The sequence below is a fragment of the Lepidochelys olivacea genome (genome assembly GCF_965140295.1).
Source record: "Lepidochelys olivacea isolate rLepOli2 genome assembly, chromosome: 22".
NCBI classification, from domain to species: Eukaryota; Metazoa; Chordata; order Testudines; family Cheloniidae; genus Lepidochelys; species Lepidochelys olivacea.
In genome coordinates this window covers 12072179-12084262 of record NC_140432.1, presented here as the reverse complement: position 1 = coordinate 12084262, position 12084 = coordinate 12072179, and the positions used below count along the sequence as shown (strand labels likewise).

General features: G+C 45.2%; 1 protein-coding gene across 2 annotated transcripts in view; it reads left to right on the top strand.

Moving 5' to 3' along the window:
* The first annotated feature begins 139 nt into the window (after positions 1–139).
* Positions 140–12084, top strand: part of NCAPD3 (non-SMC condensin II complex subunit D3) — a 47966-nt gene continuing 36021 nt past the window's right edge. Inside the window, exons 1-7 of one of the 2 annotated variants that reach the window (XM_084611665.1) lie at positions 140–329; positions 8357–8511; positions 9128–9290; positions 10080–10264; positions 11210–11380; positions 11467–11528; positions 11800–11887. In XM_084611665.1, coding sequence (XP_084467791.1) covers positions 266–329; positions 8357–8511; positions 9128–9290; positions 10080–10264; positions 11210–11380; positions 11467–11528; positions 11800–11887 — 888 coding nt within the window. In that variant the 5' untranslated portion in view covers positions 140–265. The remainder of the gene's footprint in view (positions 330–8356; positions 8512–9127; positions 9291–10079; positions 10265–11209; positions 11381–11466; positions 11529–11799; positions 11888–12084) is intronic. The other variant, XM_084611664.1, reaches the window with a different exon arrangement.

Genomic DNA, 12084 nt, shown 5'->3' with positions numbered 1-12084 from the left:
GCTGTCCTCCAGGGCCGGGCCTCGCACTGCGCAAGCGCCGCCCGGCCCGGCCTCGCTTCCTCCCATTGCGCAGGCGCCATCTCCCCGTTCCGGGGCTCACTCCGCGCGCCGCCGCATTGGCTCCGCTGTGGGCGCCCCGCGCAGGCGCAGCCGGCCAGCCAGGCCTTGGCCCCCGCCGACAGCGGACGGTGATTGGTCGCTGCCAGGCCGGAGCGCGGATTGGCGGGTTCGAAGGCACCGGCGGCGCCGAAGCGAGGAAGGCAGGATGGTGGCGGCCGAGGGGCCGCTGCGGGGCTTGGCGAGCTGGGGGCTGCGGGCGGTCAGTGCGGGTAAGCGGCGGGAGCCCTGAGCCCGGCCACGGGGCTGCCGGGGAGACCTTCAGGGGAGGGGGACTGAAGGAAGAGGGGAGCCTACGGGGAGGGGTTGGGGGAGGAGAACTGGACGAGGCGGGGGGCTGGGAGAGGTGGGGGAGGAGGAGAAATGGGGGAGGAGGGCTAGGAGAGGCGGGGGGCTGGGAGAGGCGGGGTGGGGAGGAGAACTGGACGAGGCGGGGGGGCTGGGAGAGGCGGGGGGGAGGAGAAATGGACGAGGCGGGGGGGGCTGGGAGAGGCGGGGGGGGGAGGAGAAATGGACGAGGCGGGGGGCTGGGAGAGGTGGGTGGGGAGGAGGGCTGGACGAGGCGGGGGGCTGGGAGAGGTGGGTGGGGCGGAGGGCTGGACGAGGCGGGGGGCTGGGAGAGGTGGGTGGGGAGGAGGGCTGGGAGAGGCGGGGGGGAGAACTGGACGGGGAGGAGGGCTGGGAGAGGCGGGGGGGAGAACTGGACGAGGCGGGGGGCTGGGAGAGGCGGGGGGGAGAACTGGACGAGGCGGGGGGCTAGGAGAGGCGGGGGGGAGGAGAACTGGACGAGGCGGGGGGGCTGGGAGAGGCGGGGGGGAGGAGAAATGGACGAGGCGGGGGGGCTGGGAGAGGCGGGGGGGAGGAGAAATGGACGAGGCGGGGGGGCTGGGAGAGGCGGGGGGGGAGGAGAAATGGACGAGGCGGGGGGGAGGAGGGCTAGGAGAGGCGGGGGGGGGGGCGTTCTGAGGTTCCAGGGGCTGAAGGATGAAGGGGCTTTTGGGGGCTCGGGTAGTCACTGCTTCCTCCGTCCGCAATGCCTGGGGCTTAGGGTGAGGGAGGGTTCCTGAGTTGTCCTCTGTATCTACCTCCTACCCAACAAGAGCTCCACCTCCAAAGAGAGTGGACTGAGGGGCTGGCCTGGGAAGTTGTGTGGTGTTCGGGCCTGGGGAGTGTCTGTGGGATCCTGGAACAGGTTGGTGTGGGAGCCAGGACTCCTGGATTCTACTCCCCAAGCTGCCCTGAACATCGCTGCTCGTCTCCGTGCCCCTCTGTGGAATAGCTCCAGTGCTATTGGCCTGCTTCATGGGGAGCTCAGGGTTTAAAACCAGAGCCGCCCCCACCTGGATTATCTGTCACTGCCTGTTTCCCGAATCTGGGATCTCTCCCTTTGTCAGTTGCACTGAGCATTTTCTCCATTGTTGGAAATCACTGTATTCAGCAGCCCCCTGTTGTCCAGTTTGCCACCGTTCTGCTGTAGTTTGCTAGTTATTAATAATGCCGTGGATATTAAAACTGGGCTGCATCTCTTCTGTGGATAATAAAAAGCTGCTCTGATTCATAGATCAGTTGAGCTGTCTGATTTAACTTTTCTTTGTTTCCGGTTTCATTGTTTTCTATTTCAGAAGCTTGCAGAATGTGTAGTTTTCAAAAACAGTAGGGGGATGTTTATTTCTTTTAGCAGCTGCTTCTATTTATAGGTTTCAGAGTAGCAGCCCTGTTATTCTGTATTTGCAAAAAGAAAAGGAGGACTTGTGGCACCTTAGAGACTAACAGATTTATTGGAGCATAAGCTTTCGTGAGCTTCAGCTCACTTCATCCGATGCATTCAGTGGAAAATAGAGTGGGGAGATTTATATACCTAGAGAACATGAAACAATGGGTGTTACCATACAGACTGTAAGGAGAGGGATCACTTAAGATGAGCTATTACCAGCAGGAGGAGGGGGGGACCTTTTGTAGTGATAATCAAGGTGGGCCATTTCCAGCAGTTAACAAGAGCGTCTGAGGAACAGTGGGGGAGGGGGAATAAACATGGGGAAATAGTTTTACTTTGTGTAATGACCTATCCACTCCCAGTCTCTCTTCAAGCCAAAGTTAATTGTATCCAGTTTGCAAATTAATTCCAATTCAGCAGTCTCTCCTTGGAGTCTGGTTTTGAAGTTTTTTTGTTGAATAATTGCCACTTTTAGGTCTGTAATTGCATGACCAGAGATTGAAGGGTTCTCCGACTGGTTTATGAATGTTATAATTCTTGATGTCTGATTTGTGTCCGTTTACTCTTTTACGTAGAGACTGTCCAGTTTGACCAATGTACATGGCAGAGGGGCATTGCTGGCACATGATGGCATATATCACATTGGTAGATGTGCATGTGAACGAGCCTCTGATAGTGTGGCTGATGTGATTAGGCCCTATGATGGTGTCCCCTGAATAGATATGTGGACACAGTTGGCAACGGGCTTTGTTGCAAGGATAGGTTCCTGGGTTAGTGGTTCTGTTGTGTGGTTGCTGGTGAGTATTTGCTTCAGGTTGGGGGGCTGTCTGTAAGCAAGGACTGGCCTGTCTCCCAAGATCTGTGAGAGTGATGGGTCGTCCTTCAGGTTGTAGATCCTTGATGATGCGCTGGAGAGGTTTTAGTTGGGGGCTGAAGGTGACGGCTAGTGGCATTCTGATATTTTCTTTGTTAGGCCTGTCCTGTAGTAGGTGACTTCTGGGTAGTCTCCTGGCTCTGTCAATCTGTTTCTTCACTTCAGCAGGTGGGTATTGTAGTTGTAAGAATGCTTGATAGAGATCTTGTAGGTGTTTGTCTCTGTCTGAGGGGTTGGAGCAAATGCGGTTGTATCGCAGAGCTTGGCTGTAGACAATGGATCGTGTGGTGTGGTCTGGATGAAAGCTGGAGGCATGTAGGTAGGAATAGCGGTCAGTAGGTTTCCGGTATAGGGTGGTGTTTATGTGACAATCGCTTATTAGCACCCTAGTGTCCAGGAAGTGGATCTCTTGTGTGGACTGGTCCAGGCTGAGGTTGATGGTGGGATGGAAATTGTTGAAATGATGGTGGAATTCCTCAAGGGCTTCTCTTCCATGGGTCCAGATGATGAAGATGTCATCAGTGTAGCACAAGTACAGTAGGGGCATTGAGGGACGAGAGCTGAGGAAGCGTTGTTCTAAGTCAGCCATAAAAATGTTGGCATACTGTGGGGACATAGAATCATAGAATATCAGGGTTGGAAGGGACCTCAGGAGGTCATCTAGTCCAACCCCCTGCTCAAAGCAGGGCCAATCCCCAATTAAATCATCCCAGCCAGGGCTTTCTCAAGCCTGACCTTAAAAACCTCTAAGGAAGGAGATTCTACCACCTCCCTAGGTAACGCATTCCAGTGCTTCACCACCCTCCTAGTGAAAAAGTTTTTCCTAATATCCAACCTAAACCTCCCCCACTGCAACTTGAGACCATTACTGCTTGTTCTGTCATCAGCTACCATTGAGAACAGTCTAGCTCCATCCTCTTTGGAACCCCCTTTCAAGGTAGTTGACAGCAGCTATCAAATCCCCCCTCATTCTTCTCTTCTGCAGACTAAACAATCCCAGTTCCCTCAGCCTCTCCTCATAAGTCATGTGTTCCAGACCCCTAATCATTTTTGTTGCCCTTCGCTGGACTCTCTCCAATTTATCCACATCCTTCTTGTAGTGTGGGGCCCAAAACTGGACACAGTACTCCAGATGAGGCCTCACCAATGTCGAATAGGGGGGACGATCACATCCCTCGATCTGCTCGCTATGCCCCTACTTATACATCCCAAAATGCCATTGGCCTTCTTGGCAACAAGGGCACACTGCTGGCTCATATCCAGCTTCTCGTCCACTGTCACCCCTAGGTCCTTTTCCGCAGAACTGCTGCCTAGCCATTCGGTCCCTAGTCTGTAGCTGTGCATTGGGTTCTTCCGTCCTAAGTGCAGGACCCTGCACTTATCCTTATTGAACCTCATCAGATTTCTTTTGGCCCAATCCTCCAATTTGTCTAGGTCCCTCTGTATCCTATCCCTGCCCTCCAGCGTATCTACCACTCCTCCTAGTTTAGTATCATCCGCAAATTTGCTGAGACTGCAATCCACACCATCCTCCAGATCATTTATGAAGATATTGAACATGTGGGTACCCATAGCAGTGCCGCTGATTTGAAGGTATACGTTGTCCCCAGATGTGAAATAGTTATGGGTGAGGACAAAGTCACAAAGTTCAGCCACCAGGTTTGCTGTGACATTAACGGGGATACTGTTCCTGACGGCTTGTAGTCCATCTTTGTGTGGAATGTTGGTGTAGAGGGCTTCCTACATCCATAGTGGCCAGGATGGTGTTTTCAGGAAGATCACCGATGGATTGTAGTTTCCTCAGGAAGTCAGTGGTATCTCGAAGATAGCTCAGACGTTCTTGTCAACTGCTGGAAATGGCCCACCTTGATTATCACTGCAAAAGGTTTCCCCCTGCCCCCTGCTGGTAATAGCTCACCTTAAGTGATCACTCTTGTTACAGTGTGTATGGTAACACCCATTGTTTCATGTTCTCTAGGTATATAAATCTCCCCACTGTATTTTCCACTGAATGCATCGGATGAAGTGAGCTGTAGATCCCGAAAGCTTACGCTCAAATAAATTTGTTAGTCTCTAAGGTGCCACAAGTACTCCTTTTCTATTTATAGACATTTTTGTTTGGAAAACTCTGTTAGAGTTTAGAAGATGCTACTTGAGAATAGGTTTCAGAGTAACAGCTGTGTTAGTCTGTATTCACAAAAAGAAAAGGAGGACTTGTGGCACCTTAGAGACTAACAAATGTATTTGAGCATAAACTTTCGGGAGCTGCAGCTCACTTCATTGGATGCAACTTGAGAATAGTTTCTTTTTGACATAATTGTCAGTAGTAGATAGCAGAAGAAGTTGCATATCTGTCCAATACGCTATGTCAGGGATAGGCAAACTTTTTGGCCTGAGGGCCACATCTGGGTATGGAAATTGTATGGAAGGCCATGAATGCTGACAAAATTGGGGTTGGGGTGCAGGAGGGGGTGTGGGCTCTGGGGTGGGGCTGGGGATGAGGGCGGGAGGGGGCTCTGGGCTGGGGCAGGAGGGGCTCAGGGGTGCAGGCTGTGGGCGCTACGTACCTCAAGCAGCTCCAGGAAGCAGCAGCATGTCTCCACTCCAGCTCCTACGTGGAGGCCCGGCCAAGGGGTTCTGCACGCTGCCCCTGGAGCTCCCATTGGCCACAGTTCCCAGCCAATGGGAGTTGTGGGGGCGGTGCTTGGGGTGGTGGCAGCACACACAGCCCCCTGGCTGCCCTTAAACATAGGAGCCATAGGGAGAACTTGTCACTGCTTCTAGGAGCTGCCCAGATCTGTGGCATGCTCACGCAGAGCGGCCCCCGAGCCCACTTCCTGGCTGGAGCGTGGGAGCTGGGCAAGTCCCAGACCCTGCTCCCCAGCAGGAGATCGAGGGCTGGATGTGGCTTGTGGGCCGTAGTTTGCCCACCCCTGGGCTGTGTGATTCTAATTTGCATTTGCTGAAAATTTCCATAAGAATGCTAGAGCAAAACTGAGGGGTGGGGGTGGGAGTGTAAAAATAATTTTGTTGATTTTGGGCTTTGTGTTTAAATAAATAAGACAAATGCAAAAATTGAGCCAAATTTTGAACTGACATTCTTGCTGAAATGTTCAGCAACAGTAATTCAGATATATGTGTGTATATATATATACACATATATCTATCTCAGAGTTGTATGTAACTTCCACACGCTATTGCTATTAATTCTTTGTCAATAAGAAACTAATATGAAATGTAATTCTCAAATTTATGGTTTGAAATGTACAATAATCTCAATTTCTGCATTCAATTTTAATAAATAATTATTAACGTCTGTGGTTTTTCTCTTGGTTTCTTGCTAGTACAATAATTTAAGTAAATAAAAATGTCAAATGGTACTTGGGGATAAGCAGCATTTTTATCTGTCAAAAATCATATAAATAGCAACATCTAAGTTTGTATTTTGACATGTATACAGGTATTACTTTTCCCAGCATTGAAACACAGCCAGCTACAGCCTGTGGTATGGCAGCTGTTTAACAGTGCTCGGTGACACTGCACAATAATTTAGTGCAGGAAATGCATAATACTGCACCTAATTGAGAGTACTCTGGCATTCTTATTTTTTAAAGAGAAAAAAATAAATTAGCCTTTGCAAACTATTGTAAAGGCGGAGGAGAGATCAGATTTTCATCCTGCCAGTCTGAATTATATTGTCTTTATTTTACTGTCTTTAAAAGTCTATTTGGACTGTCACTTGTAGTTGGAAAAGCCACACTCCCAAGAATGTCAGGAACATGGAGAACATTTTGAGTGTGAAGATGATACCTAGGTGAAATAATTACCCAGTAACTGAAAAGCACAACTACAAACTATCTGAATGCGAAACAAAGATAGGAGGAATAATAAGAGAACAATATGGCTCTCTCAGGAACTCTTTAATGACCTGGAAATCAAAAGGGAATCCCTACAAAAAGTGGAAACATGGCATAATTGCTAAAGAGGAGTACCAAAAAATAGCACAAGCATGTAGGGACAAAATCAGAAAGCCTAAAGCATAAAATGAGTTACATCTAGCAAGGGAGATAAAAGGCAATACAAAGAGGTTCTTTCAATACATTAGGAGCAAGAGAAAGACGAACCACCCAGAGAAGAGCAACAAAATGATTAAAAACGTTTAGGAAACCTGGGATATGAGGAAAGGTTAAAAAATTGGACATGTTTAGGCTTGAAAAAAGAAGACCAAGGAGAACTCGATAACAGTCTTCAAGTATGTTAAGGCCTGTTATGAAGAGGACTGTGATCAGTTTTCCTCCATGTCCACTGAAGATAGGACAAGAAATAATGGGTTTAATCTGCAGCAAGGACGATTTAGATTAGATATTAGGAAAAACTTTCTAACTGACTAAAGGGTAGTTAAACTCTAGAATAGGCTTCCAAAGGAGGTTGTGGAACCCCCATCTTTGGAGGTTTTAAAGAACAATTTGGACAGGCACCTGTCAGGTGTGGTCTGTGTATACTTGGTCCTTCCTCTGTGCTGGGAAATGGACTTGATGACTTCTTAGGGTCCCTTCCAGCCCTACATTTCAGTGATCTAAGGCATTGTCCTTTTTTTACCCCTACTATCTGATTTCTTTCCTGATGAATAGTTAACGGAAGATTACTGTTACTTCCTATTGTGGTAATTATAAATGGTTTGTTTTCATGTTTGTCCAGGTGCCAGAAATATGGGTACCCTTAATAAGCTATTATAAAGGAATAACATGTACATCCTTATGTCCTCTTGTAATTACTGTGAGCCTCTAAAAAGAAAAACAGGGAATGGAATCTCATAGCAGAAAGAACCTTCACAAGCACCGGCCTGGGACAAATTCCACCTCTTTCTGAGTTCCCCACAGTTTATGATCTTTGATGGTGAATTGTGTTTCCTTTCACCTCGGTAATGGAGAATACCACAGCATTTTACCTTTTTATAACCTGCATAGGGACAAGAAAAAATAGCTTCTAAGTTTTAGACCTATAGAGCTCCAAATGGTTTAAGATACAGAATCACATATTGAAAGAGACTGACACATCTACGGTCATCGGAGGCTCCTGAGTTAACAGACCCTCAAGGAGAGGCCTGTGGCAGGATGTTTTGGGGAAAGGGTCCTTTGCTCTGAAAGTGTCCTTTGCCAGTTCGCTAACAAAACATTGAATTGTTGAACTTCATTGCACAGTGCAAGGCTTGTACAATTTCTGAGGTTTTCCTGAAGGGATTGGGCGTGGGGAAGACTTTATTCTTGATTAGCTGAAGGGAGTCACCTTGTGAATATTGACCTAACTCATAAAAAATCACATTAAAAAAAAAAGTTGTATTTGTGATTGAAGTTTAAATAGGTACATTTAATAAGTCAAAGTGAGAGATTTATCTTTAAAGGATTGTTGTTCTAAAGGTTTTGTTAATGCCAGCCCAAATGCAGGTATTAGTACTCCTATCCTAAACTGTTTTATACTCATAAAAAACTGTCACATTCCTTCTCAGAAGTGGCCACACTTCAGTGGTAAGTGAAGTGATCCCTGTTTATATTTTTAGATCAAACTTATAAAGTGCTTTGGAATAAAAAGTTCTATATAAGTCTCTTATATTTTTTGAATAAGTGTGTGTGTGTTGCATCTTTTTCCCCCAGCCTGGGTTGACACAGTCTGGGAACTAGATTTCACTGAGACAGAGCCTCTGGATTCCAGAATAGAAGAGGGGATCACAGAGGATGGACTTGATGCCTTCAGCGAACTTTACAAGACTCTCTACTCTTTTGTTGACGAGGACCATGGGACCACTGAAGTAAGTTGGAAATTATCCATCTCTCTACTTGGTAGCAAAGATGTACCCACTGAATTTTCCTACTATGCATGCTCTCCCCATCTTTCTGTAGTAGTTTAGTAATTAAATATTTTGACCTCCGAATGAGTAACTGATATTTTATACAGTTGTATTCAAAGAATACATATCTGAGATGCAGGCTGTTCCACAGAAAGGATATTAAAATAAAAAACCTACGTATGTGGGGAGTGGACAGAAGGACAATTTTTCAAAGTGTTAATGGTAGCTGACAGGGAACTGTATTGCCCTGGTGTGGTTCACAAAAGAGTTCTATGGTTAAGTCGTGGCTAGGCGTCTTCTGAATGTAAGTGTTGTTCTAACCATCTCTTCTCCATCCATTTACTTAAAATCATGAAAGAAAATCTCTAATTTAAACAAGTTTGGTTATCCCAAATGGTGTGGTTCAGTGAATTAAAAAAAAAAAAAAAATCTAGCTTGTGAATGACCTGTTTTTCCTTCAAACTGGCATCATAGCCCTTTGTGTTCTTTTTGATCTGAGTGGCCATGGTAGCAAGTGGGGGGAAATTGATGTGAGATTTACCATAGTTCTTACGATCAGTTTTCTGCTTTGTCTCAGAGTATCTGGACCCTCTTTGCTGAGAACAATCTCTCCCCCAGTGCTCTTGTGGCTGTGTTGTATCACTTTGTCCAAGTGGCCCAGAATAAAAAGGCTATTGTACAGCAGCGGTTATGTGCTCTCCATGCTGCTGGGCTGTACTTCTTACTGCTTGAAATACCAGGTAAGTAGATAGACCTTCCTTTCTAGTGCTAGTGTGGCTAATTTGGCTCAAGCTGTCTGGACAGCGCTTTTACATGTCCCTTGTTCATAAGAACATGAAGTTGGATAGGTAATGGCTGTTGAGCCATTCTCCTCTAGAGTTGTGTGGATGTGCAGTGCTGGAAAGTTGCTATAGTCTTAGTGCTTTGGTGTTGTATGTGAAATAGTTTGATGATCTCAGTCCAGGTCCTAATTGCCAGACATCTTAATCAGTCTCTCCCCCTGACTGGCAGTTTTAGCAGAGGGGCCTGAATGTGACATGGAGATTGAACTTCACCGGGGAAAGATTGTACTGCCAATGCTTGTGCTGTACTTGCTTTGCAGATAGAGAGGATTCAGCTCACTATTGCTATCAGGCTGATCATGAAAGCAAAATTCTCTGATTAAAATAAAAGGTAATCAGAGTTTTCTAGCAGGCTGAATCTGTGGCTGCATCTTTTTGTGTTTTAAGGCTGATGTACGTTCTAGTTAAAAGTTTTGTGTTAAATAATACAGCAAATTCCAGTTTGGCTCGTTGTCCTGTTCTATCAGCACCAACTGAGAACGTTTTTGCTGATTTTACTCCTTCCTGCAATTTAATTTTGTTAACTTAAATACTGATTTTTCACTTTCTGAACCTCAAGTCACCAGAATGGCACTCGTGTTCTAGCCATCTGATTGTGCAAACAAGTGGAGCAGATGGCTGAATAATTTTATGCTTTTCATGTATTTGTAGTTTTGTTCTGAAAATGGCTGTTTTGTTTCTGGGCAGGCAGCGTGGCTCATCAGGTGTTCCATCAAGTGATGTTTGACAAATGTCTTCACACCCTGAGAAAGAGCTGGCCTCAAGGGTGTGAATTGACGAGGAAAAGGAAAAAGGATCATGCTAAAAGCTCTCAGGCTGAAGCAAGAAGAAATAAAAAGAAAGGAAGGCCAACCAGGAAAGAGAACTTTGATGTAAGATAATGTTCATACAGTATCTTCAAATACAGTATCCTTATGCTCTCTATTAATTCATAACTCAATAGGAAACTTATTTAATTTCCAAGTCAAAATGAGACTTCTCTTATCTTCCAGCACTTTACTCTCTCAACCTTGCATTCTGAAATCAAACTGTGTTCTTTTTACTTTGCACATCATTACAAACTTCTGAAAAGCCAGGCATGCAAAGTTAGCTGGCAGTTTCTTTGATGATGAGTGAGTTGCGACAGAAGAAAGCGTACTGTTCTTCAGCATATTGTTAACATGTTCAGCAGCGTATAGACATGTTGATGTTAATCATGAGTGCAGCCTGTAGCTGTTTTGTATATTTAAGAGATCTGCATGTTAGCAGAACTAGAGGACTAAGGGTAATCAGATCTCCATACTAATCTAATGATGGTAGACTAAGGACTAAATACTTGCAGCCTCCTATGAAGTGCACATGACTGCACCTCTTGAAAAGTTCTAACTTTTCTAAAACCTTCTTTGTTATATTTGTTAACATTAATTGAGTCCTGAACTGGATATCAGAAATCTGAACATGAGGGCAGGGTCATGATGAAAGAGGGTGGAAGAGAGTAGGCAGAGCTAGGAATTTGGCTTTGTGTACATCAATATCAGAATTCAGATGCCCAACCCTAGTTCTGCAGGCGTTTTTGTTTGTAAAATCTCAGATGGGAACAAGCTGTGTGAGATTTTTCTGGGAGCCCCCTTCTCTCTTTTCCCAGCTAATACTAAATGCCTTTAAATAGTTTGAAATAAAATATTTGGTACGTTGCATGCAAATTCCATCCTGCTTTACTATTAATTAAATAAATTCCAGCCTCAGTTTCTGCATAGTACAAATAAGAGTTCCTGCTTTCTAAGAAAAAAAGCGGTTGTATCAATGATAAATGATACTTCTGCCTTCTACCAATCTAGATGGATGAGATTTTTGAAGAGGATGAGGATCAAGAAGAAGAGATTTATTTTTCAGGACATGATCTGCTTCAAATTCGGGAAGCCATCCTCCTCCTCCTGAAAAACTTCTTAAGACTTCTGCCCAAGTTCTCTCTGAAAGAGAAACCTCATTGTGTGCAGAACTGCATGCAGGTAACTAAGACTACTAAGGACTCAGGCACACAGACAGATCCTGATCACTGCCCCTCACATAACATCACCCCTTTGCTTTCTTGCAGACCTTTGTTGAGTTGACAAGTTTTGAGCCTGCAGTGCATGAATTCGAGTTTTCAGGAACAATGTGAGCTATTATTTCTTAATGTTAATGCATTGTTTTGAAGAGGTAAATATGGTGAATATGTTAAGTATTATTATTCTGTGGATGTTAAAATGAAAACAGTGATTTTTCTCTAGATAATATTGAATTAGTTCTTCCTAATTTACATAGAAATGATATTCAGTGAATTTTAAACATGTCTTTCCAGTTAATACAGAGTATGTTTGGTCACTTTAATAAAGTAAATAAATATCCGGCAGTAGGTGAAGCCATCTCAACGTATTCTTTTGTTCAGGAACATAAACCAAGCAAAATATGTCCCAGAGTTGGCCTATCACGGGCTGCGATTGCTGTGCTCCCCGCTTCATGGTGTAGAAAATAAGGTAAAAGTCTTGACAAAATCTTTCAGGTCTTTCTTTATACATCAAAAAGAAACTATCATTCCCCCCTTTAACAAGCCACTTTCATTATATACGTTGTTTCCCAGTTGGAGATAGGCTTAGGTACCTCTTTTTCCTCATCCCTATATCCTGTGACTTCTGTGATGATTGGTTGTGTATCTATATAGCATAGTTTAATG